The 27,839-nt window shown below is 38.9% G+C and overlaps 1 protein-coding gene across 2 annotated transcripts in view; it reads left to right on the forward strand.

Moving 5' to 3' along the window:
- Positions 1-27,583, forward strand: part of LOC135605257 (putative E3 ubiquitin-protein ligase RF298) — a 34,837-nt gene extending 7,254 nt beyond the window's left edge. The window contains exons 1-4 of one of the 2 annotated variants that reach the window (XM_065095133.1): positions 22,662-22,812; positions 23,126-23,165; positions 23,267-25,349; positions 26,931-27,583. In XM_065095133.1, the coding sequence (XP_064951205.1) occupies positions 23,307-25,349; positions 26,931-27,470 (2,583 nt within the window). In that variant the 5' untranslated portion in view covers positions 22,662-22,812; positions 23,126-23,165; positions 23,267-23,306 and the 3' untranslated portion in view covers positions 27,471-27,583. Of the gene's footprint in view, positions 1-22,661; positions 22,813-23,125; positions 23,166-23,266; positions 25,350-26,930 lie in introns of those variants that run through there. The other variant, XM_065095134.1, reaches the window with a different exon arrangement.
- Positions 27,584-27,839: the final 256 nt, after the last annotated feature.

Here is a 27,839-nt window from a genome sequence, read left to right on the forward strand (position 1 = left end):
TTCATTAATCGATCTCTTTAGATTTTCTTTTGATTATTTATGAGTAGGTTTTTCAAAAAGAAATCATGCCTTTTGGTATTCACATGTTCTAATATTTTATGATATGATTTTTATGCAATTCCTTGTATTCATGAAATGTTTATCGCATCACCCAATTACTTTCTTCTTGATATTCCTTATGTGGTGATATAAAATTATGCATGAAATACTCTTGATATTATTTTGATGCATACAAATGAAAAGTTATGATCATGAATGGTCGGATGAAATTTGACAAGTTAATGCCATCATGATTTGAAACATTTATAATTTGAAATTATGCATGCAATTGCTTTATATTGTGATGATATATGCATATAATGTGTATCATGAATACTTTATTATCATACATGAAAATAGTGATAAATATTTTGAAAATAAATGTTTGTATCATGTTAGATGATTTTACATTTTGTGCATGATGAGTTATAGTGATGATTGAAACAATGATTGAAATGATATGAATGATGATTTGGAATATGTATATAATGATGAGTTTATATGTTTTGAAAATATATATGATGATTTGGTATTATGCATGCAATAATGATGCACACAATGATGAAATATTCATGATAAAATTATTATTTTGATATTCATGACTTGAATCTTCCTTTCTTTTTGCCAATGACAAAGGGAGAGAAAAAGTTGTTAATGTGCTATCTTGAATTGATGTAAAGGGTAATCTCAAAGATAAATTTGCTACCTTGCACAAGTCAAGAAAATGCAAAAATTTGCTTACTTTCTTGCACATCTAAAGAAAAGATACAAATGTAACACTTGCCCAATTGTTTGCTTGCCTCATGTAAAACATGGTCCCTTGCTAGTTTGGTATTTTGCTAAGGAAGCAAAAATGACACTTCTCAAAAGAGAAGAAAGAGCTTACTTTCTTGAACATCTTTAATATGCTAGCTAGCATGATATACAATTTGCTATCTTGAACATTACAAAGAAATATTATCATGCACATTGCAAAGAAAAGCAAATATGCCAACTTGCACATCTTTAAATTTGCTAGCTTGTATGTAGTAAAACTTGCATAACGTAAAAGTTGCTAGCTTATAGAGAAGCAAAGAATTGCTATCTCGAAAGAAGCAAAAAAATGCAAAACTTAGAAAACTTGCAATATAATTGCTCTTGCCATGCTTTGTATCAAAAATAGGTTGATATCCTTAAAAGCATCGCATTAAATTTTTTAGTATTGCAATGTATCACATGTATTGCAAATTAAAATTTTTGAGACTATTATCATATCATGTTTAAAAATTGATGTCCTTCAGGACATGATTTCTTTGCATTTTTGTCTTGTATGTATCATGTGATGATTGAAATATTGATTGATGCAAATTCATAATTTATGTAAAAGTTTAAATCATTGGTTCCTCTCCTTCTTTAAGGCAATGACATAAGGGGAGAAAGATTGCTAGCTCAAGGCAAATGTTAGCTAGCTTGTACTCTTCTTTCGACAAAAACAAAGGGGAGAAAGCTTTTGCTAGTTAGAACATGCAAAGAAAAGCAAAGTGCAATCTTGCACAAGAAGCAAGTGCTGAATTGCCATGATTGAACTTAAGAATCTTGCTATACTTTTGTGCTTATATGTTGTGATGAGAATCTAGCTTTATGTTGCAAAAACTTGCATATCTTTTAAAATAGCTAGAGCTACTTCTCCTTTTTGTTGATGACATAGGGGGAGAAGTATATTGATGACTTTATGTATTGAATTGAATATTTTATATATTTGCATGATGGTTTAAATGTTTTTCATAACATGTAATGAATGTTACTTGGATTTAGGATAATCCAAGTATTCTATCAATGGCATATTGATAGGTGGAGTTTGGTTAAACTCCGGGGAGTTAAGATTAACTCCGTTAGTCATCAATTAGTTGTCATCATCAAAAAGGGGGAGATTGTTGAATCTCAGATTTTGATGATGAAACTAATTGATTGTGTTTAGATGTTTAACTGCATTTTGAGTGATGCAGGTCTACTCGATCAGGATTAGACAGTTGACGCAGGAAGAATTGACGTTGCGCCGGAGGAGATCACGTTAGGATATTGGATGGTAGAAGGCTTCGGACGTCGGGCATCAGGCAAAGAGCGGAATTGCACCAAGGATATCGGGGTTGCGGAGGTCAACCGCCGATTGGACAACAAGCCGCAAGAGAGGATGATGCGCCGAAGAATTGGACGAAGCGCCAACCAATGACGAGCCAGGCAACAGAATGTCAATTTGCTTTGTAATAATTGTCTAGATAGGAGTAGAGTTTTGGCTTGTGTGTGCAGGATTAACTACGATAACGATGAAGACATAAAGTGAAAGAAAGTATCGGAGTCAAGCGCGAAGGATTCGTTGGGAGTTCGAGAGTTCGACGGAAGTCCGAAGGTTCGTCAGGAATGCTGCCGGAACTAGCCGAGAATGAGTAGGGAGCTTGCCGAAGGGTTTTTCGGAAGCTCGCCGGAAGGTTCGTTGGAAGTTCGCGGAGCTCTCCGAGAAAGATCGGAGCTTGCCGAAGAAGCTCGTTGGAACTCGCCAAGATCAAATCGTGAAGTCTAGGAGCTTGCCGGGAGTCCGCAGAATGGTTTCTGAGTTTATCGGAAAACCGTCGGAAGTTCGCCGGAAGCTCGTCGGAAGAAGTCTTGACTTACGGACTTTGTAATAGCTTAGAAAATATCTTTAAATTCATAGTTAGTAAGTTAATTAGGGTTAGGATTAGGTGTTAATCCTATAACCCAAGTAGGGGCCAATTGGGCCCGAGTTCGGACTGGTTTGGGCCAAGTTTGGAGCCCAACCAGTGAGCTGAATTGGCCTAGGCAGTGGCACCGCCTAGACTGGGCGGTGGCATCGCCCAGCACCCGAGAGCTGGGCGGTGGCACCGCCAGTCCACTGTCAGTGTCTGACACTAACAGGCGGTGGCACCGCCAGCATCGGGAACCAAAGAGAATTCAAATTTTGTAGCCCAAATTTGAATCCTCTTGAGGCCTATAAATACCCCTCAAATCTCAGCTGAGATAATAACATTTTGAGAAGCTAGAAGTTGAGAAAAGCTTTAGGAAAAGTCTTGTTTTCAATAGCTTGAGTATTCACCTCCTTTCGTTTCATTGAAATCTTTATAAAAGGGTGAACCACTTGTAAGAGGTTGTAAGAGGGGTGTAAGAAGGAGTTTGATCTTCGCCTAGTAAAGGAAGGTCATTAGTGGATGCCGGTGGCCTCGACGGAAGAGGAATCGGAGGAGTGGATGTAGGTCACGATTGACCGAACCACTATAAACTACCGTCTTCTCTGGTTTGCATTTTATTCTTGCCATTTACATACTGCAAACTACTTTACTTAGTCACTACGCTTCCATACGCTTCTAAGTTATTAAGCTTTTCAATTTCGATCTTTTATCGTACGAAAGATTTTGTCAAAACCGACGTTTTAATCCGCTGCACTAATTCACCCCCCCCCCCCCCCCCCCCCCCCTCTTAGTACCGCTCCGATCCTAACATGTGGTACCATGTTGCTGCCATGCCCATGATACTACTATCCTTCGCCTCGCATCTACATCCCTTTTCTTCACAATCAATAGATATGCCTCTGTGGCACTCCTCCAAGTCCACCTCCATTCTAATTGATGCTTGATTTTGGGTAGCTAAGTCCCTATGGACTCGTCGTCGCTTCCTCGCCCCTTTTGACCCCTTGCTTCAACACCTCTGTGTTCTCCAAGCAGCTCCCTTTGATGGATGGAAAGACAGACTGCAACTCCTGTACATGGCCTTGATAAGACTCTAAAGTCTTATCGTCGCTCTGATACCAAATGATAAGACCCTAAAGTCTTATCGTAGGCTCTGATATCAAATGATAAGACCCTAAAGTCTTATCGTCGAAGAAAGGGGAGAAATGGGGATGATAATGATTACTTCGAGGGGATCGACCTCCTTAATCGCTTCGAGGGGATCGACCCTCCTTGATCGCTTCGAGGGGATCGGCCCTCCTTGATCACTTCGAGGGGATCGACCTCCTAGGGTTTGTCAAAAGACATAATAGTATTTTTCATAGATGATCGAAAAGAAGCAGTTACATCCCTATTTATAGAGTTCCGACTTTAGCTAAACTAAACAGACTTAATAAATATGCAGAAAATAAAAGGAAAAATAAAAGGATCCTAACAATCCCGCCTCTTTTAATTCAGCCTTGTCCTCAAGTCTGAGCAGCATCAAATTCTGGAAACTTCTCCTTTAGCATGCTATAGGACTCCCAAGTGGCATCTTCCTTTGGTAAGTTGGCCCATTGCACCAGCACTTCAGTTACAGGATTTCTGCGGTACATTGCAACTCGTCGATCAAGTATGACTTATGGTTGAGCTTGAACTTCCCCAATAGTAGAAGTGTCCGGCAAATGGCATTGCACTATTGCATCTTCACCCAATTTCCTTTTAAGGCATGCAACATGAAAGAGTGGATGTATTTTAGAGCTAGCAAGCAAATCCAAGCGGTAGGCCACTGGTCCAATGCGTTCTAATACCTTATAAGGCCCAAAAAAGTGAGGAGATAGCTTCGTGGAAGATCGGACCTTTATGGAAGTTTGCTTGTAGGGTTGAAGACAAAGGAAAACCCAATCACCCATAGTAAATTCTCGTTCACTTCGGTGTTTATCAGCTTGTTGTTTCATTCTTGCTTGTGTAGCTATGAGGTTATCCTTTAAAAGCTGAATAATCTTATTTCTATCCATCAATTCTTTGTCCACTTGATCAACTTTAGAAGAATCGGGTATATACTTTGTAATTGTAGGTGGGGGTTGGCCATAAGCTGCTTCAAATGGAGTCATTTTAATAGAAGAATGGTAAGAGGTATTATACCACCACTCTACCCAGGGAAGCCATTTGACCCATTCCTTCGGCTTGTCGCTAGTAAAGCATCGGAGGTAATTTTCTAGGCACCTGTTTACTACTTCAGTTTGCCCATCTGTTTGCGGATGATAAGTAGTGCTCATATTCAGCTGAGTACCTTGTAAACGAAAAAGTTCTGTCCAGAAGGAGCTAGTAAATATCTTGTCTCTGTCACTAACAATGGAACGGGGGCTCCCATGCAATTTAGCTATGTTTTCCACAAAAATACGAGCAACACTTGCAGTAGTATAAGGATGTCGTAAAGTACAGAAATGAGCATATTTTGTAAGTCTATCCACGACTACAAGTATAGTACTCTTTCCTTGAGATGATGGGAGACTGTCAATGAAATCCATAGATATGTCGGTCCAAGTAGCATCAGGAATAGGGAGGGGCTGTAGTAAGCCTGGGGTGGCTACTGTCTCACTTTTGTGACGTTGGCAAACATCACATTCAGTAACAAATTTCTTGATAAAATTTTTCATACCTTTCTAGTAAAAAAGTTGTCGAACTCGCTTATAAGTGCGGAGAAATCCCGAGTGACCAACAATTGGTGATGAATGGAACTCCTTCAGAATTATTGCCTGGCAAGAAGAATGTGGGGCAACCACTATTCAGCCTTTATAGCGTAAGTGCACCGAATCCCAACTATAATTTGAGATAGAACCTAGGGTTTCTTCTAATCTCTTAATGATGTTAATGATGTTTTGGATCTCAGGATTATTTATCCATTCCCTTCTGATAACTTTCAAAGTCTCGCAAATAGGAATAGAAATAGCTACTAGTTCAGCTTGTTCTGGAAGGCGTGAGAGGGCATCTGCTATTAAATTATCACTCCCCTTTTTATAAATGATCTCATAATCGAATCCCAGTAGCTTTGTGACCCATTTCTATTGCTCTAATACCAAATGATAAGACCCTAAAGTCTTATCGTAAAAAAGAAGAAGAGAAAGGGGATGAGCCCGAAATATATCATTCATTAAACTCTGGAAGGTAGAGGGCGCATTGGTTAACCCGAAAGACATTACTAGAAACTCATAATGGTCATTATGTGTCCTGAAGGTAGTTTTCTGAACATCCCTTTCATGTACTCTGATTTGATGATAGCTCGATCGTAGGTCCAATTTAGTGAAGACCTGAGCTCCTCCCAATTCGTCCAACAGTTCATCCACTACTGGAATAGGATATTTATCTTTTACTGTAATGTTGTTAAGTGCTCGATAGTCGACACACATCCGCCATGAGCCATCCTTCTTTCTGACTAGTAGGACTGGGGAAGAATATGGGCTAACACTAGCTTATATAACTCCTGTTTTGAGCATCTCTGTGACAATCCTCTCTATCTCTGCCTTTAGAAATATGGATATCTATAGGGTCGGACATTGGTTGGTGCCTTCTCAGGTAATAGTGGGATCCGATGATCATGACATCTAAGAGGTGGAAGTCCGTGTGGCTCTGCAAATATATCCGCAAACTCTGTTAGCAATGATTCAATATTTCCAGCGGGAATGTTCACTGTCATTTCCTTTTCAATGTTATGCAATTGCACCAAAAATCTGGTGTGTGTCTTCCGAAGGACCCGCTCCATCCGATGGCTAGTGATAGTTGTAACCTTACCTCCACGTCTTCTTTTGAGAGTCACTTGTCTTCCATTAATAAAGAACTTCATAATCAGTTTAGAAAAATTTCAGGAGACATCACCTAGGGTTGATAGTCATTCAATTTCGAGCACCACTTTATAGTCTTCCAAGGGTAATAAAAAGAAATCCACAAATAATTCTTGACCTTGCAAAATTAGTTTTATCTTTGAGCACTTGCTGTCATAGTTTAAAATCCGTCCATCGGCGACCTTGACTTCAAATTTGTCACAACATTCGATGTGGTAAGCTAATCGGGCTGCAACTTTTCTATCCATAAAATTATTAGTGCTACCCGTATCAATCAAAACAGTGACAGACTGGTGTTTTAGAGTTCCCCCAATTTTCATAGTTTGCGGATTAGAGTAGCTAGCCAATACATGCACTATATGTGTGACGGCTTCAACATCGTCATTAGTTTCCACTTCTTCATGATCGGAATCCGATACTTCTACTTCCGGTTCATCCTCGATTGGTTCAATCATTAAAAGTCTTCCTTGTTTGCATTGATGCTCCTTACTCCACTTTTCATCGCAATGCCAGCACAAACCCTTCGCTAACCTTTCTTTGAGTTCCTCTCGGGTCAATCTGCTAGTGTTGTGGTTTCGACTAGGAGTAGATGAAGTAGGTTGCCTGCTAATCACCTGTTTATTGGCACCTCTGTTTCGACGATATTCCACACTAATTTTTTCTTCATGTAGGTGTGCAAATAAAATCACAACCATCATAGTGCGGGGTTGACGAGCCTTAACCTCGCACCGGATCTCGGGAATAAGCCCTTCAATAAATGTACCCAGAAGTTATCGTTCTGACCAATCTCTAGCTTGGTTGGACAATCTTTCAAATCTACTCTGATACTCCAACATTATAGAAGTCTGACGAATTTTGGCGAGTTGGCCATCAACATTCTCATATTCGGATGGGCCAAAGCGAACAAGAAGTCCTCTTTTAAACTGCTCTCACGACGGAATTCCATGGTAAGTTTCGTACCAATCATACCACTGAATTGCATCTCCATCGAGCTGGATTGAGGCCACTTCTACCTTGGATTCTTCTGGGGTTCTGTGAAAACGAAAAAAATTTTCCGCCCTAGAGATCAAACTGGTCGGATTCCCATCTTCCCATCATGGAAATTCTACCCTGATACGTGAGTAGTGTGTGTCACCATCCTGGGGCCCTTTTTCTGTATCTCCCAATCTGTTCAGCGTAGAACTTGAGCTCCCATCTTGTTGAAACCCGCTAAAGTGCTCCAACAAGCTCTTTTTGAAATTATGAAGAGTTTCTTGTAGCCGACTTTCAATTCTGGTTTCCAACGCTTCCATTTGTGCTTTCACTGAGTTATCGGTAGTCATTGCGTACGATTGCAAGTCGGTAATCCCGAGTTCTTGTTTCTGATGTCTAGTCAAGGACATCTGTACAGTAGCTGGCAGTAGCAGCGACGGTGGTGACAGTCGGCAGCAGCAAGCGACCCCACACGGTTGTGGCGCGGCTGAAAACTAGGGCAGAGCAAGTGTGCTCTGTTTCGGTTAGATGCAGAGCTAGGTGGAGCGGCGGCGGCTGGGAGGCGAGCGGCGGTCGTCGCACGGTGGCCCACAGCGGTGATGGGTCGGTTGGGCGGCGACGGCGCTCGATGGGAAGAGGAGTGCTGGAGGAGGGGCGGCTGGTGGAGGCGCGGCTGGAAACAAGGGCAGCAGCAGTGAGTTGCCCTGTTTCGGTCGCCGTGAGGAGGGGGGCAACCGGTGGCTGCAGCTGCGACCCAAGGGGCGGGGCACGGCTAGTATTGCAGCTGGTAGGCGGGCGGCGGTGATCGATCGGCCGGGAAGCAGCGGCGGCGGTGGAGAAGGAGTTGCCCTGCAGCGGCGGTAGAGAAGACGAGCAGGGCTGCGGCGGAGTGGGACGCTGGCAGCGTCGTCTCCTGGCAGCGGTGGTGGCTCGGGTGGGAGGCGGCGGTCGACTCTGGCCGGAAGTGGGGCAGAGCCGGTTGCTGGCCGGAGAGCAGCGACGGGCGGCAGGTGGGCTGGCCGGAAGCAGGGGAAGTAGGGGTGCGTGGTGCGGTTGCTGCTTCTTCTCTCTTTCTTTCTTTCGTTTTGTTTTTTTTTTTTTTTTTTATAGCTTTGTTGCAGTGAGAACGCCAAGGATCGTCGCTCTGATACCAAATGATAAGACTCTAAAGTCTTATCGTCACTCTGATACCAAATGATAAGACCCTAAAATCTTATCATAGGCTCTGGTACCAAATGATAAGATCGTAAAGTCTTATCGTCGAAGAAAGGGGAGAAATGGGGATGATAATGATCACTTCGAGGGGATCGGCCTCCTTGATCGTTTCGAGGGGATCGGCCCTCCTTGATCGCTTCGAGAGGATCGACCTCCTAGGGTTTGTCAAAAGACAAAATAATATTTTTCATAGATGATCGAAAAGAAGCAGTTACATCCCTATTTATAGAGTTCCGACTTTAGCTAAACTAAACAGACTTAATAAATACGTAGAAAATAAAAGGAAAGCACAAAAAATAAAAGGATCCTAACAGGCCTCTGCTATCACGTTGTAGGGTTTGCACTGATTCTGTTCTCCTAGCTTCCTTGGTAGCAATGTTCGCTTACTCGACCTTGTCCTCTGACTTGTCGGGCTCCCTTAAGCGAATATGGGCTCTGGAGCAGTCTAACTCTCCAACTGCTTAGATCATACCTCTATATGATCAAGTCCCTCCCATGGGACTTACTGGTACTTGCATTCGAACTTTTTCCTTGGTGGAACACAGCCCCCATATGCTGATGACCAAGGCTTTCATCCGATGCAAAATTCGATGCACGTACGGAAGACCCACCACTGCGGTACCATGGCCTTCACTCCTTAAATCCATAGCCCTTCTTAACGTCGTATTGTTCACCGAAGTGGAGCTTCTAGTAACTCCCAATCATACCTCCGTATAATCTAGTCCCTCACGGGACTCATTCATGTGTATCGTATTGCCACAAACTGTTCCACCACGATCCGCTGCACTATGTCGCCTCCTGGTGACATCTCTATTGCATTCTGATCCTTGTGGGATGAACTCGAATTGTGGTCTCTCCATATGTGGCCTTTGCCAATACATCACAAGGTCTCTTCCACCTTCGATTTTGTTTGCTCCTTTAGCAATCGACCTTCATCCACCCACTCTTGGGTCACACCTAGATGAAGCACCGCTCTAGGACAGTCCGTCACCTAGTAGCTCCCGAAGTCCCCCGACTTCGCTGCAATTAGTGCACCATTGTCTGGATCCTAGGCCTCTGCCCCTACCAGCATAATCTTCGCTGCGCACCGCTTCCTTCATGGCAACCTAAATGGCAACACTGTGGCATATTCTTCAAGAGTACCCGCCTCTGCATCCTCTTGCCCCGTGCTAATGCCTTGTGAACCCAACTTCGCCTCCATAAATTGAGTTGTCTTAGTTCCTCCATCAAATGCTCCTCCGAGATAAGGTACATATGCCCAGAAGCTCCATTTATCTTTGGCACCATGCAAGATGAGTCCGCTCTGTCAGAATGAATGACCCATGGAACAACATGATCCTGCTCTTGCCTCTACAAGAGTTTATGTCCTTGATCTTTGTCCAAGGAAAGCACTGTGCCTCCGCTTCATGTTTCATCTTCTATGCTGGCTCCCTTTATGCGGCTTGGGTACTTCACCAAGTTACACGTAAGTTGCTCCACTCCTCGTTTTTGCATTGAGTTGATGGTGGCCCTCGCGCCCACCATTCCACGGGTCAGCCCTCCCTTGAGTCTAATCTTCATATCGACTCCAAGTGTGCCTTCATCTGTGTTGCTTTGGGTCACTCTCCCACTTGATCTCGTAATGCATCTACCAATGCATTCTCTCGAGCGAGATCATGCAACCACTCATCGCCGCTTGCTCAATCCATTAAGCTTCGTGGAGTTGTTGTTTGTTGAGGTACTCCTCCTCAACATGTGAGGTCCGTCCCACATGATTCTCCCTCTCGAGAGCCGGGACTTATCTCTCCTAGATAACTGTCCCGTTGGAACAACATCTCTTTTCGTTTCGGAGACCATCATCGCCAGAGGTGGGTTGCTAGCAAACAAGTTCTTTGTTGAAGGAAGTGTTTAGCTCTGTGCAGGCTCGTTTGGTTGTGCAATATTAAGTAAAGCTGCAAATCTTTGTGTAGTAGTTATTGCGGTTGGGGATCTAGGCGGTGAAGAACATGAAGAGTATTGCTGCGTGGAACTCCAACAGCACAGGTGCTTCGTCGGTGAAGATCACTGTTGTACTTTGCTCAGCAGTGATGCAGTGATGGACAGAAAGGGAATGAAGAGTTCATAACACTCAAGATGGGTCGATATGATGTTTGAGAGGCTGAACAGCGAGGAGGGAGAACACATCGTCCGTGATGGCCTGGGTGTCCTTAGTGGTGGGCAGGCTATCGATCTTGAGGAAGCAGTTGACGAGGAGGTTGGCGTGACACGCGAAGTAGCTATTGCCCATCTTCTCACGCTGATAATGGTGTAGTTGATTTCCAGGGCGAAGAGTTCTCGGATGAGCTGCTCCACATTTTTGATGATGCTATTGTTGAAGCCACCATAGAGGTGGCGATCGTTGGAAGTCGGTTGGACGAGTAGATTTGTTCAGCTGAATGTGCATCCTGGAGGAGCCGATCTGTTGTGAGCGGTGCTTGTGACAATGATGGGGATGGGATATGTTGCCGCTGTGCTGGGTAGGAAAACACTACTGCTCAACTACAGTACAATTCTAGGGAACAATCACAGAAGAGGGAGGTTCGGCTGCGTGGTGCAGAGCAGGCGACAATTGTTGCAATCAGTGCAGATCGCAACTTCGACAAAGATGCGGTAGCGGAACAATATGGCAGTTGGTCCAGAGGAGGGGAAGGAGGGGTGGCGGTCAGCCGCTTGTTGCAAATTAGGTGAGGGAGAAGGGGGAGCAGTGCTGGCCGTGGGAGGGTGATACAGCACCTTTACCTGGTGATCTATCAATTGAGCACTGTGGGAGGGTGCTGCAGCACCTTTACCTGGTGATCTATCAATTGAAGGTTTTGGAGACCACGCTGCTAGTACTGGGCCTAGCAATGATGTGGTATGGAGACTGCTCTAGAGAGAACTTCAACAGTGCGATGCTGTTTGCTGGAGTGAGCTGCAGCATTGTTGGAGAGAAGGTGTAATGGATTGTAACCGCCGGAGGAGAAGCTGCAAATCTGCTATAGAGCAACTTTTTGCTAATGAAGAAGAAGGGCAGCCTCTTGGGTGGATTAGATGATGACGAGAAGAGAGCGTCATCTGCAGCACTCGTACTCGGACTCTCATAGGGAACTCTCATAGGGAGTGCAGTGCTGGTTGTTGGAGCTGTAGAGGAGGCCGGTTAGAAGCCTTCGAAGCTCCAACCGGAGTGATGGCATCGCTACTCCGGTGTTGCGAGTGGTGGCAGAGTACAGTCCTAGCAACAAAGAACATAGCGAAGAGATAAGTGTTGCTTTAAGGCAAATGCTCTGATACCATGATAGAATGAAGTGTAAAAGTAAAAACACACATCAATTTGTTTGATACTGTGTCTATTTATATATGTTGAAAGAGATTTTCCTCAACCGAGCATCGAGATAGAAATCTCATTTGCTATTTAAAAAAAATTAATCAAACCAAATTAGAGTCAATTGTATATATTTTTTATTTAGATTGAACCGATCAGTCTAATCACCAACTATTTTTTGGAATTTCCAAAGAAAACCTAACACTAAATGCTGCCCTATCCTCGCACCATCTTTATATACTAACCTCACCAACTATCTTCTTTTATGCAAGTCAAAGAAAGAAATAAAAGAAGACAATGAAATAGTTTTACAAAATTGCATATAATATATATATATATATATATCCTTTTAAAACCCAAAATTTTTATTTATATATCATTTCAATTAATCATTTATAACTATTATAAGTTAATTATCAACTAATTATTAGTTTTATAATGATAAAAAGTGATTTATCAAATCTATGTTAGATTTTGTGGCCCTTTATAATTTGATAAGATATATATAATATAACTAATTGAATTCTGATGACATATATTGGTCAATAGAAAAGAAGTCTATTTAAAGTATGATTCCTTAGATGATATTCTTGATAGAAGGAAATCTCCTAATAACTTATCTTAGATCCTTTGCTCTCGCCTATAAATAAACATGACCTCTAGGGATTGGACTGAAGAGAGGTTACACATCTTATAGAGGATTCAATTAAGGGATTACAGTTTCTCTCTCAACTCTTCTCCCTGACCATCAATCTAAGTGATCCTGTAAAAGGATAAGAAAAGAGGAGAATGATCTAGTCCTCTTTGTAGATTGACAGCGATCTTGGATCTAAAGACGATGCCTTTACAGATAAAAAAGAGATCTCTTTTTCAGATGACATCAAAAGGTAAGTATCGTAAAACCATATCTAATTTTATTTGATTTTAATCCTGGTATAAAAGATTGTTTCTGCATTTAGCATATTACATATTTTATGCTAACAATTGGTATTAGAACTTAGGTTCTTAAGATTAAATATATTATATCTATTATTTTTATTTACGATGCATGAATTATCAATATTCTCTAATGATCGCGAAGCAGCAATGGTCACCATCGACCTTGCTGTGTACAACTAGTGAATTTGCTAGCGATAGAGGTTGCATTGGGTAGCGTACACATCGCAATGCAGTAGGCGACACATGTATGCAAGCATCACGACGCCCATGCGGCGGCCGCACACAGGTAGAACTCGCGTCCATGCGACGGTTGCATGAGGGCAAACAATCGCCCAAGCGATAGGCCGCACTCAGGCGGCAACCGCGTGCAAGCAGGAGCTGCACACTAGCAGCGGTTGTGCGTAGGTAGGCCGTGCCAAGGCGGCGACCACACATGGGAAGAGGCAACCCCGCGATGGCAAAGACTATGCACGGGCAGAGGCAACGCCGTAGCGTGGTAACTGCACATGCGCAAGCGACGACGATGGAGGCTAGGATTTTTTACATATTTATAATTTTGCCCTCGAGGCTATGGTTTTGTTAAATTATAGTTTTGCCCTTTTATAATTTTGGTAAATAAAATCCAATCATTATTCTTGGATATTCACACACACACATGATTATCATATGAGTTTTTTTGTTTGCTGATTAATGTTTAATAATTATTATGATTGTTATTCTATTATTGAAATGCTTAGTATACCCTAAGTTTTATTTGATTTGTAGCTTTCAAAGTGGCCTAGGATGATATGCTTTTGGGATGTGAATTACAATAAAAGTTTTATCATTTATAGGATATTTTAAATTATATTTTATATTATTGTATTGGTCTTGTAGCCACCAAGGAAGTAATATTCACGATGGCACACATAATTAGGATATTTATATAATCCCAAAAGAGAATCTACTTCAAATAATTATGTGATGGGGTAGGATGATACTGTTTTGGATATCCTTGTAGTTTAGGGTTGTATACCTAAAGGTAACAATACTATTCCATAAGGATAATATCAGTCCTTTACAGATGATCTTGAGTGAACACTAGATATGTTAATATTTCATCCAATGGTGTAATATAGATGATATTAATAGTTCATCAAATTTTTTAAAAAAACTCAAAGCATTAATATTATTTTATATTTTATAGTGGTATTTTCGTCCATATATTCTTATACTTCTAGTGTCCCTGTACTCTCCGGATTAAATTATTCAGAATGGTTAGAACACGTATAATTTACACTGGGTGTATTAAATATTGACTTAGCATTGCTTGTTGAAAAGCCTATAGACTTGATTGATGAAAGTACTATGTAACCAGTTAATGGAATGAAGGCTTGAGAAAGAGCTGATAGGCTCAATTTAATGTTCATAAGAATAACGATTGCAAATAAAATAAAGACTTCATTATCGATTGTAATTAGCGTACAGGAATATTTAAAGGTTATTGGAGATAGATTTAAATATGCTAATAAGTTATTGGTTGGCACACTAATGAAAGAACTGACTATAGCTCAATATGATGGCACTCGAGGAATTCAAGATCACACCCTTAATATGTTGATAAAGTTATAGAACTTAAAGCATTAGGAATGAATATTGATGAGTCTTTCCTCGTGCAGTTCATTCTCAATTCCCTTCCTTCTCAGTTTGGCCCATTCAAGATATATTATAATACAAATAATAATAAGTGGGACTTGAATAAGTTAACTAATATGTGTGTTCAGAAAGAGCAGAAAAGTTTATATAATGTTATGACTACTACTCAAGGAGTTGGTAACAAGAAAAGAAAATTGAAGTATCATCCATCAAAAAATTTGTCGGGTCTGAAAATGTTAAACAGACTAATGAAAAGAAAGCTTTTATAGTAAAGTGGTTCTTTTATAGCAATAAAATACATATAAAAAAGGACGACATTAAACGCAAGACTTGGTTCGAAAAGAAATGTATTAACTTAACCTTTGTATGTTTTGAATCAAACATTACAGAAGTTCCTTTTAATACTTGGAGGATTGATTCTGGTGCTTCAACTCATGTTACCAATAATATATATAAAAAATTTTCAATTCGGAAACTAAAAGAATATGAAAGATTCATCATTATGGGAAACTGTCTCAAAACAAAAGTTATATCAGTGTAGGCTTATCATCTACACTTAGAGATGGGTCATCTGATTGATCTTGTTGACACATGTTATATTCCTACTATTTCTAAAAATTTAGTTTTTATATCTAGAATTGATTAGTTAGGATATTATCTTTCTTTTGATAATAGTAAACTCAATATATTTTATTATTCAATAAAAGTTAGTTTTAAAATTCTGTGTGATGGTTTGTATAGAATTAATTTGAATCTTGAGTTTGCAAAGACATTATTGACCATGCAATCAAGTGTTGGATTGAAACATAGTTTCAATAATGAAAGATATTCTATATTGTGGCAAGTGTGTTGGATTGAAACATAGTTTCAATAATGAAATATCTTCTATATTGTGGCAAGTGTTGGATTGAAACGTAGTTTCAATAATGAAAGATCTTTTATATTGTGGCATAGACGATTGTGGCATATCTCCAAGGAAAGAATTGAAAGATTAGTGAAGGATGATATTTTGAAACATTTAAACTTCATTGATTTTAATATTTGTATAGATTATATTAAGGGAAAACAAACTAAACATATAAAGAAAAATGTCACAAGAAGTAAAGAACTCCTTGAGATTTTTCATACTGATATATATGGACCACTCCATATTCCTTGTTTTAGTGAAGAAAGGTATTTCATCATATTTATAGATAACCTATCCAGATATGACTATGTTTATTTAATACATAAAAAGTCTCTGGTCATCGACCCTCTTGAAGTGTACATAAATGAGGTCAAGTAACAATTAGATAGAAAAGTTAAAATTGTCAATAGGGATAGAAAATTTTATGGCAGATATGACGAATCTGGGTAGAATATTGGTCCTTTTGCTAGATTCTTAGAACAATAGGGTATTTATGCTTAATATATATTACCATGTGTATTATAGTAGAACAGTATTGCTGAAAGGTGAAATCATACTATTATGGATATGGTTAGGAGCATTATGAGTTTTTTCTCTATACTTGAGTCAATGTGGGGTGAAGCTCCTAGAACAACTATGTATATCTTAAACAGAGTTTCTAAAAAGTCAGTTCCATCAACTCAATTTGAGTTGTAGACTGGTAGGAAGCCCAATTTGAGATATTTACATATTTAGAGGTGTCCTACAAAGATAAGAGTATTCAATCCATATGAAAAGAAATTGGATCCAAGCATTATTTTTGGATATTTTATTGATTATCCAGAAAAGTCTAAGGGATATTGATTTTATTGCCCTAATCATAGTACAGGGATAGCAGAATCTGGTAATGTAAGATTCGTAAAATATGACGAAATAAGTGGGAGTGAAAAATCTCAAAGGGTCAATTTTGATATTAAGGAGATTCAGGTTAATTCTCTTATATCATCTCGTATTTGAGAAATTGTTGTTTCTCAAATCAACGAGTATTAATGAGGGTGAATATCAAAATAACATTGAAGAACTCTCATATGATGTTGATGTCATCGTTGATGAACTTGTAGAGCAATCACAATTTGCAACTTTGAGAATATCTCAAAGGAAAAAGAAACATGCCATTTCTAATGATTATGTGGTGTATATATACAAGAATCAGATTATGATATAGGAATAAAAAGAGACCCCTTATCGTTTTCACAAGCCATAGAAAATAACAATCCTAGAAAATGGTATGATGCAATGAAAGAATAGTTCAAATCAATGGTCCAGAATGGTGTTTGGGAACTTATTGAATTGCTCAAGAACTATAAAAGAGTTAGTTGTAGATAGATCTTTAAGATAAAATATGACTCAACGGGCAATATCGTATGATATAAAGCCAGACTTATGGTCAAAGGTTTTTCTCAAAAAGAAGGCATCAACGATAATGAGACTTTTTCTCCAGTTTCTAGAAGTAACTTGTTGAGGATCGTCATGGCATTAGTAGCTCATTATGATCTTGAGTTATATTAGATGGATGTGAAAATAATATTTCTGAACATGGATTTAGATGAGGAAATCTATATTGAACAACCTGAAGGATTCATAGAAAAGTGAAAAGAAAGTTAGGATTGTAAACTTAAGAAATTCATTTATTATCTTAAACAAACTTTTAGACAATTGTATACAAAGTTTCATAATATCATTACTTCCTTCGGATTTAAGAAAAATATTATTGATCAGTGTATATATCTAAAGGTAAGTGGGAGTATGTTTATTATATTGGTCTTATTTGTGGGTGATATTTTACTTACCAGTAGTGATCTTGGTTTATTGCATGAAACCAAGATATTTCTCAACAAGAACTTTATGATGATTGATATAAATGAGGTAACATATGTTATTGGCATTGAGATATTTAGGGATAGATCTCAAGGATTATTAGGATTATCTCATAAAGGATATATTAATCATATCTTGGAGAGATTTAATATGCGGTTTTGCTCAGCCAATGATATACCTATTACAAAAGGTGAAAAATTCAACCAAAACTAGTGCCCCAAAAATAACCTAAAAAAGAATCGAACGAAGAATATTCCTTATGGGTGTGTAGTCGGAAATCTATTATATGCTCAAACCTGTACAAGACCACATATTAGTTTTACAGTTGTAATGTTAGGAAGATACCAAAGCAACCCAAGAATGAAACATTGAAAAGCTGTAAAGAAAGTAATGAGATATCTATAAGGGACAAAAGATTATATATTCATATACAAGAGATCAGATCAGCTTGAAGTGACAGGATATTCAGATACTGATTTTGTAAATTATCTCGATAGTAGGAAGTCCACTTTAGGATTTGTATTCATGTTAGCTAGTGGGACAATTTCTTGAAAAAGTGTAAAGTAATCGCTTATTGCATCATAACAATGGAAGTTGAATTTGTGACATGCTTTGAAGCTACAAATCAAGCTTGATGGTTGCAAAATTTTATCTCAGGACTTGGTGTGGTCTACTCAATTGTCAAGCTGCTGAAGATATTTTATGATAATACCACAACAATTTTATTCTTTAAGAATGACAAGTACTCTAATGGTTCCAAGAACATCGAAATAAAGTACTTGGTGATTAGAGAAAGAGTAAAAAAACAGCAAGTGTCAATTGATAACCTAAACACCACTATGATGATTGCTGATCCATTAATAAAAGCTTTGCAGTGCAAAATATTTGAAGAACATATTCTTAGAATGAGACTTATGAGCAAGTCATAAAAGATATGGTGATGCATATTTAGATGGATGCTATTATTGATTTTTTTTACTTAATTAAAGTTATTTGTTTCTGTTATCTTATTTATATTTACATTTATGCATATTATAGTTGAATGTAATAACAAGATTGTCTTGACAAGATAAATTACAGAGGTTATTATGGACTATAGTAGGAAAGACTAACAATGTTGTAGTACATAGAAGGGAGTATGACATTGATGATATACAATCGCTATGACTCGCATTGATAGTTAGACTTAATATAGTATTATTATGTTTATTGGACTTATTGACTTATTTTAAAATTCATGACCATGTATAAAATGCTTTTTTAAAATTCTTTGGAATCTAATTAGATAAAATTATTTTTAAATAAATTTTATTTTATTTATTTTGATTTTAAATATCTTTTTATATCTTATCGATTAATAGGCCAAGTGGGAGAATGGTAGATTTTATGGCCTTTTATAATTGGATAAGATTTATATAATATAATTAATTAAATTCTGATGACAGATATTGGCAAATAGAAAAGAAGTCCATTTAAAATAGGATTCCTTAGGGGATGCCCTTAATGGGAGGAACTCTCCTAATAAATTATCCTAGACCCTATGCTCTCGCCTATAAATAGATAGGACATCTAGGGACTAGATTGAAGAGAGGTTATGCATCTCATAGAGCATTCAATTGAGGGATTACAGTCTCTCTCTCAACTCTTCTCCCTAATCATCAATCTAAGTGGTCCTTGCTAGTCATAGGTGTCTTGCAAGCCAATCACGTGAGTGATGGCATATGTAACTTGAAACATAATCTTTTTACTTATTATATTTTGATATTTTATCACTTTATATTGATTGTTGCATATACACATGTATATATTGTGATGTCTTTGGATCTATGCAATGAGAATCGGATCGTGATGAGATCACGATAATGAGACTGATTCACCTTTAAACACAAACCCTAAATAATCCCGGTCATAGGTTACTCGAGAGGAACATCGAGATAACTATATAGACTAGTGTGTTGTATACCCGTCTATATGATGGATGCAGCTAGTCTTATAGCTACTCGTGTGGGGACACTAAGGATACAATATAGGTGCTCATTTGAGAATGAGTTCACTAATTAAGCTGCTTACGAAATGTTGGATGGTTGATAATATCTTATTGTCAGATAGCAATTTCGTAGTCCTAGTGATATGTATCTAGTCCTTAGACTTAATACACCAAGGATGTCCTGTATGAGTACTCCATTCTTTGATACCGGACTTATAGGTCTAAATATTCTAGATCTAGTATAGTTGGTCATCAAGAGTGGTATCCAACCTTATGAGGATTATTGAGTGTTGATAAAGGATCATATGTTAGAATCAAGTCGACACTAGGGGGGTGAATTAGTGCTTACAATAAAAATGACATCGGTTCAAAATTTTTTTATTTTGATAAAAATCGATATCGAAAATACTTAACTTTGAAAATATTTGTAAGAGTGTGCAGCTAAAGTAATGAGGAAGTAAAGCAATTTGCAAGGAATGAAAATTAAAACAAAATTACAAACCGAGTTTTATAGTTGTTCGATCGTCATGACCTATATCCACTCCCGATTCCACTTCCATCGTAATCACCGGTATCCACTAACGATCTTCCTTCAATAGGCAAGATCAACTACCCTTACAACTCGATTCTCCTTTTGACAGGTTTAGGAGAGAACCTTTACACACCCACTACCTCCTCTCTTAAACTTTACCAACACTTAGAGCTTGAGAGGAGTTCTCACAAGATTACAATAGCATTTTTCTTCCTTTTTTGCTCTCAATTCTTGTGTCTTCTATGCAGGGATGAGAGAGATATTTATAGGCCCTAAGTTGATTCAAACTTGGAGCCAAAAAGTGTCTCATCCCTGGTTTTTAGGGTGTTGGGCGGTACCATCGCTTGCAGCACTGACATTGGGCGGTACCACCACCCAGTCTAGTAGTACCACTGCCTAACACAATTTGAGAGACTGTGTTTGGGTGGTAGCACCGCCTAAACTGACGGTAGCACCGCTTGACACTAGGCGGTACCACCACCCAATATACGATACTACCGTTTGACATAATCTTGGAGATTGTGTCTTATAGATTGAGCCACTAGCGGTGACACCACCTGGACTGGCGGTGCCATCGCTTGACCCAACTTTTGGGTCATTGAATGCGCCTTTTTCTTGGCCCAAAACAACCTCACTTTGGGCCTAATTGGCCCCTAATTGAGTTGACCTAATTACATTCTAGACCGACTCAATTAGATTCTAAACTAACTCGATCTAGACATAATCAATTATAAGCGAATTCTATGTTGTCCCACATATCATTAGTTCATTCGGCACTTTGTTCGATCCTTTAGTTGAATGCCTAATCGGCATGTTGACTCCTGTAACTTTTGATCTCCTTGGTACAATATCTGATCCTTTGATATGATGCTCGAATTCATGGCACGAAGCCTTCTGGCGACACATTAACTGATCCTCCGGCCTGACGTCTAATCTTTTGACATGTTTGCTCCGGCCCAACATCTGATTCCTCTTGCTTTAATCAATTTACCTTTTCTGATCGAAGCTAGTCCTACGTCACTTAAATGCATATTAGATGACAAACACACCGATTAATTTCATCATCAAAATTTGAGATTCAACATCATCCACTCTCGGTGTTATGAGAGGAATATCTCATGTGTTCTTGCTCAAACAAATCCCTAGCTATGGTCATTCAGATTGAGAGAGAAAAAGTTCTCCGGGAGAATCCGATTAGAGCAAGACTCAAGCATAAATCGTATGGGTCTGACAATACCATGCCCGATATATAGTCTCTAGGATATTAGATGGATTAGAGACTATAGGTATACATTAACTAAAGACAGACATATCAAATGAATTAAATTCTCATGTATCTTCTAGGGACTACGACATAATAGCCTAGTACATCCACAGACGATAAGTCAAGTGAATTATTATGGAGATAATAATTCACTAAGCCAGAAGGAGTTTTGACAGGTATGACTCATGGCCAACTTGATATTGGGCCTAGAGGGTCACACACATATAGTAGGCATTGTGATGAGTAGACATTCGGATATGAGATATCTATCGGAGCCACTATCTTATTGGATATCCAATAAGCCCCTGAATTATTAGATCTTATTGATGAAATCCAATAAAAGCTGATAGATTATTGAATAGAGATCCACTAATATAAGAGGCTTAGATAGTTGGATGGAGATCCAATACCCAATAGGGCATGATCCATTAGGGTTAAGCTGACAAGAGACTTCTATAAATAGGAGAGAACAAATGGTTCATAGGCTAAAGCTTCTTTGGGTTGCCTTCTCCTGTTCTTCTGCTCTTCTTCTCTTTAGATAGCAGGGCAAGAGACTTGAGAAGTATCGTCGTAACTTTACTATGTGGATCACCACTAAAGAAGAGGACGCTTGACCTTCTTCACATTCTCTTAGAGATTTGTAAAGATTTAGGGATATACAATCTCCCTAGGTAACACAATCTTTAATATATGCAGTTTTAAGTTTTGTGAATTTTGCGCACCATTCTTCGCACGACGCCGAACACATTAATGAGAAATTTGAGGATTTTATTTTTATGTTTTTCCGTTGCACATGTGATATCGGTCCCAGATTTCCCTACAGTCCTATGAAAGGATAGAAAAAGAGGAGAATGATCCGGTTCTCTTTACAAATTGACATAATATTGAATCTAAAGATGCTACTTTTGTAGAACAAATAGAGATCTCTTTTTCAGATGACTACGCATCGTAAAATCAGATCTAATTTTATTTAATTTTAACCCTGATATAAAAAATTATTTTCGTATTTAATATAATATATTACATATTTTATGCTAACAATCCACCCCGTAGAGTTTGGGATTTGAATGTACTCTGATGAATTTACTACAACATTGGTATAGTAATGCTACAAAATTAGATTATGGTTTTGAAATTTAAAGCCTGCTTGGATTTACCAAACCCATAAACTAAAGACAGGTCTTAAAATTCTGTCTAATAATTTTTAAAACTTTCATCGCTTACCCTTGAGAAAAGAAAGTTAATTTTTTTTTGTCAATATCTCTTAAAAAACATTATGATATTAAAAATAGAAAAATCAAGTATTTTATATTTTAAAAATTATTTGATAAAATAAATTAATATTAAATATGATTTACATAAATGCAGGTTAACAATAATAAATGTGTGGAGAATTTTAATATTTAGAGGAAAATTCGTCGTGATGTATGCGTATAATATAATAAAAAGATTAATAAAAAAAAGGAAGGTGTTACTCCTTTCTACCACAAAGCAGCAGCAGCAGCAGCAGAAAGAGAGAGCTCCTACTCGCCCTTCCCCGCCGCCAAATCCATCGCGTGATCTCTGATCAACCCTGCGATTGATCCACTCGCCGTCAGCTCCAATCGGGTGGGTGCCGATCGATCTCTCTGAACCCCATTCTCTAGCCAGGATCCCCATTAGCTCTCCTCCCTAATAACTTTCACCCCTTTCGATCTACCCTCTATGATCAATCACGGCAACCCTTTGATCCATTGCAGTGCTCTTCAATTTCTTGCATGCATGCTATGGATCTCATCTTCGTTTGTTCTCTTTTAGGGAATTTGGTGTCTTTAATTCGTTTCTTCTTTGTCTGGTACCGTTTTGTTCAATTGATGAGAGTTTTATCTTTTTTAGGTTTTCCTTCTTGACCTTATGACTAAATTGAATCTCTTTGATGCAGGAAAAATAAGATTGTATTCATTTTCCCCCAAATCGATAAGGTTTGATCCCCACGAACCATATTTCTCCATTTATTCCACTTATAATTTTAATTACATGATTCCCCTCTTCTCATTCCGTAATTTGTCTCTGCATTCATTAGTGATAAGCAAGGATTCATCGAGGAGGAATTCATAGTCGAGATGGCCACAGTACTTACTAGTGCCAGTAGCCCTCTGAACTCATCTATTCCGATCCAGGAAGCAAGTAGCAGGAACAAGAGGAAGTTCCGAGCTGATCCGCCTCTGGCAGACCCGAATACGGTCGCTGATGCATTGCATATGGAGTTGCCGGACTACGAGTTGTTCCCAACGGAGAAAAGTACTGAGATTCCCATCCCCGAACACAACCATGCAGGCATCTGTGATGTGTGTAGGACTCATATGTTTGGGCACAAAGAGGGGCTGGAGTTGGATGAATTCCAGGATGTCGATTGGAGTTGCCTCACTGAGTCCCAGCTCGAGGAGATCTTGTTGAGTAATTTGGATATGGTCTTTAGGACCGCGATTAAGATGATCACTTCGCATGGGTACACCGAGGAAATTGCCACAAATGCTGTGTTGAGCTCAGGGCTCTGTTATGGTTATAAGGATACAGTTTCTAATGTTGTGGACAATGCATTGGTTTTCCTGAGGAGTGGGCAAGAGGTGGATTCTTCTCGTAGGGAGAATGTTGCTGAGGATCTGAAGAAGTTGGAGAAAAGTGTGTTGGCCGATATGATAAGTGTGCTTAGGGATGTCAGTCCTTTCTTTAGTACAGGTGATGCAATGTGGCACTTGCTGATGTTCGATGCAAATGTCTCCCATGCTTGTGCGATGGATAGCAATTTGTCAAACACAGTCATATATGATGAATACTTGGACACTTCTACTGGTTCCCAGTTGGAATCAGGGTCAGTCTCTAATAACACCTCCCCTTCAATAAACACCGAAACAAATGTTCAAGGGCCTGAGAAGTTGAATCGCATCATATCTTGTCCTGAGAACATGCAGAAATCCAACACTGCAAAAGTGGTAGGGATCCCGAGCCTACCTTGTGGAAGGTTCTCTGCATCAAATGAGGATGGCATGGGCCCAAAACCTAAACCTGTGAAGGAAAGCTTGATTTCGTCATATAATCATGCTCAGGAATCTTCTATTGTTGTTTCTCGATCTTCACAGGAAGAGAAGCCTGTTGGCAGTAGAAAGGTCCATGTAGGTAGTTCTAAAAGAGAATTTGTCCTCCGACAAAAGTCAGTTCACTTTGAGAAGAGCTATCGGTCCTTGGGTTCTAAAGCAGCTTCAAGAGCATGTAAACAGAGTGGGCTTAGTAGCCTAATTTTAAATAGGAAATGCAATCCAGTATCGGATTCTGCGAGCATAAGTTTGAAGAGCTCCTCATTAAAGATTGGGAAAGCTGCAGGAATCAACAAATCAACAGCAGATGCTAACCTTAACCTTTCTTTTAGTGATGGACACTCATCTAGTCCATCATGCATCTCAAAAGAAATTAGCAGTCAGTTACCAGCATCTAGTACAAATACTGAACTTTCTTTGTCACTACCTTCTGAGAGCAATGCTGGTGTTAGTCTTAAGCAGGAACCTAACGTTAATGCTGCAAATTATAGCAATAATAGCCCAATCCATTCTGATATTATGTGCAGAGATTGGGTCCCAGAGGACAAGAAGGATGAGAAGTTGCTTGTATTAGTTCCCCTAATGCATGAACTCCAGGCGCAGTTGCAAGACTGGACTGACTGGGCTCAGCAAAAAGTGATGCAGGCTGCCCGAAGGCTGAGCAAGGAGAAGGCTGAGCTGCAAACGTTGAGACAGGAAAAAGAAGAAGTGGCTCGTCTCGAAAAGGAGAGGCAAACTTTGGAAGAAAATACCAGGAAAAAGCTTGCTGAGATGGAACTTGCAATATCAAAGGCAAGTGCCCAGGTTGAAAGGGCTAACGCTGCTGCCCACAGGCTTGAATTTGAGAACACTCAGCTAAGGTTGGGAATGGAAGCTGCAAAATTACGTGCTGCAGAATCAGCAGCCAATTGTCAAGAAGTTTCAAGAAGAGAGATGAAGACTGTTAAAATGTTCCAGTCATGGGAAAAACAGCAAGTCCTGTTTCAGGAGGAGCTTGCAACTGAAAAGCATCAACTGTCTCAGCTGCAGCAGCAACTTGAACAAGTCAAGAAGCTTAGAGATCAATCAGAGGTAAATCTCTTTCGATAGTGTATCATTCAAATTTTCAAGTGGGGAAGTGCATGCAATGCATTAGAGAAAGTTGCCTGAACAGTAATTGTACTGTATAATCAGTTCCCTTAAGACACATAGTTTAAGGTTTTAGTCCATATCATCAAATGTAAAAGATTTTGTAAGTGTTTCTCTTTTTGCAAAAGAGGCTGTCACCTGCAAAGGATAAGATAAAATATGAACTGATATCCAGGCCAAGCAACATAAATAGAAGTTATCAAATTAAGATGTCAACAACCACATGCTATGAGATTAATAACTTGCAAATAAAGTGTTGTTGATCACAGTGAGGCTATGAATTATCTTTATTCATCTTATTGATGATGGTTTAAGCTGTTCTCTTGCCGTACAAATTGGTCATACGACTTCCACAATTAGCTATTGTCCAAAGGGCTGTCTGATTTCCCAGAATTTGTTTCAGTGGCAATCACAAGTGCATTATAATTAGAAACGTGTATTTGGATATGCTACAGAAACATCTGGTTTTCTTGCACTTGCAATTGTAAAGTGCAACTATTTAATATGTTTGCTTGCAATTAGAGCTTACAAATGATTTTGTTGGGGATGGATGGCAGGAGGGATCATGGTTGAAAGAGGTGCAGGTATTTGGTGGTTGGCAAGACTGCCAAACCATGAAGTCAGGTAGCTGTAGTTGGGTGGATAATTAGAGGAATGGCAATGGTCGGAATGAGCAGTGAGAAAGGTGTGATAACTGAGAGAATATTAGGACTTGTAATTGGTGTCACTTAAGCTACATTTCGTCATTGAGTTGCATGCTGAAATACAAGCACAGAGGTTTACATCTTGACAGGAATTGCAGATTATTACAATCAGGATTAAATGTGTGAAGAGAGGGAGAAGAAAAAAAGAAATGAAAACTTAAGAAAAAGATTGAAAAGAGATTTGACGGATCTCAATTTGGATAGTGCATCATTCTCAATAGAATTCAATGGTGGGAAAAGATCTATGCAACTGAACGCAGATGGTTGGAAGCTAAAGTCACTGTGGCTAGGCCCACATTATACAAATATCATTTGGATAATTTATGTAAATGCCCCATATGTTTGAAAGTTGACATCATCCTTCTCAATCTGTTCACTTTAGCATCCAATTTGCCCTAAGAAGCTTTTTAAATCTTGTTTCCTAGCTTTTGGGCCTTATATATGGTGAATAATCTTTTTGTTTTCCAGTTTGGATTTGATCTTAACCTACATTAATTTGTCAATTTTCTTGGAAAGTTCCGCTGAAAAGTAAGTAATTTGCAGCTTCATGAACAGGCTATTAAAACGTTTATAGATATTGAGAATAAACTTTTAGATTTTGAAAAGGAATCTAATAACCTTCATTTTTTTCATTCTTCATGGGGTTTGTATATAATTCACTGGATTTTTTTTGAAAATTCAGTATTTTTCTCCTTAAATTATCAGTATCTTTTTACTAGCTCTAACCATTAGTGTTGGTTTGACTAAGAAGCTGTGTATTTTTTATGCAATACTTGATCAAAGAATTTCTCCTTAGTTCTGCCTCGTGAAAAACCTGCAGGCTAGGTGGAGACAAGAAGAGAAGCTGAAGGATGATACACTCACAGAAGCCAATGCTGAAAGAAAAGAACGGGAACAGCTTGAGACTTCTGCAAAATCACAGGAAAATGCATTAAAATTGGAAGCAGAAAATGTTTTGCAAAGATGTAAAAATGATATCCGTAGACTTGAACAGCAGATTGCACAGTTACGACTAGTCACACACTCGTCAAATATTGCTACACTGAGGTGGGGAACAGATAAAAGTTATGCATCCCGCCTTTCAGATGGAAAGAGAAGTAACGACTCGTATGTATTGGCCAAGATCATGGATACTCAGGACTTGGCATCTGAAGACCTACAGCGTGAACGCGAATGTGTTATGTGCCTATCAGAGGAGATGTCGGTTGTCTTCCTTCCCTGTGCTCACCAAGTTGTTTGCACAAAATGCAATGAGCTTCATGAGAAGAAGGGTATGAAAGATTGTCCTTCTTGTAGGACCCCTATTCAGCGGCGGGTCTCTGTTTGCTCGACTGACTATCAGCTCGAACATGTCTTCTGAGCTAAAGTTTCGGAATAATAATTTGTGGCTTGGAAATGAATAAGGCATGATAAACAAAGGACATTGGCTATGAAAAATCATTTGCAATGAATTATCAGCTTTATACAGTCCTATATTAAACATGTAGCTTACGATAGTGTTTCTTTTCTTATTTTTCATACATGAATCATGAAGATTGTGGGTTTTGGTCAATCTACATGGAACATCTGCGTTGGTTTTTAGTCATCAGAAGTTTATTTCTTGAGGTGGGTGGATATGTATTGAAAAGTTTTACAGTGAAGCATGTTATGGTTCTGATGATTTATCTGGTGCAAATAGAGTCTGAGATCGAAAATTTTTCATAATTGGGCAGAAATTTGATGCAAGAAA

Source organism: Musa acuminata, chromosome BXJ2-2 (assembly GCF_036884655.1).
Source record: "Musa acuminata AAA Group cultivar baxijiao chromosome BXJ2-2, Cavendish_Baxijiao_AAA, whole genome shotgun sequence".
In the NCBI taxonomy this organism is placed as follows: Eukaryota; Viridiplantae; Streptophyta; class Magnoliopsida; order Zingiberales; family Musaceae; genus Musa; species Musa acuminata.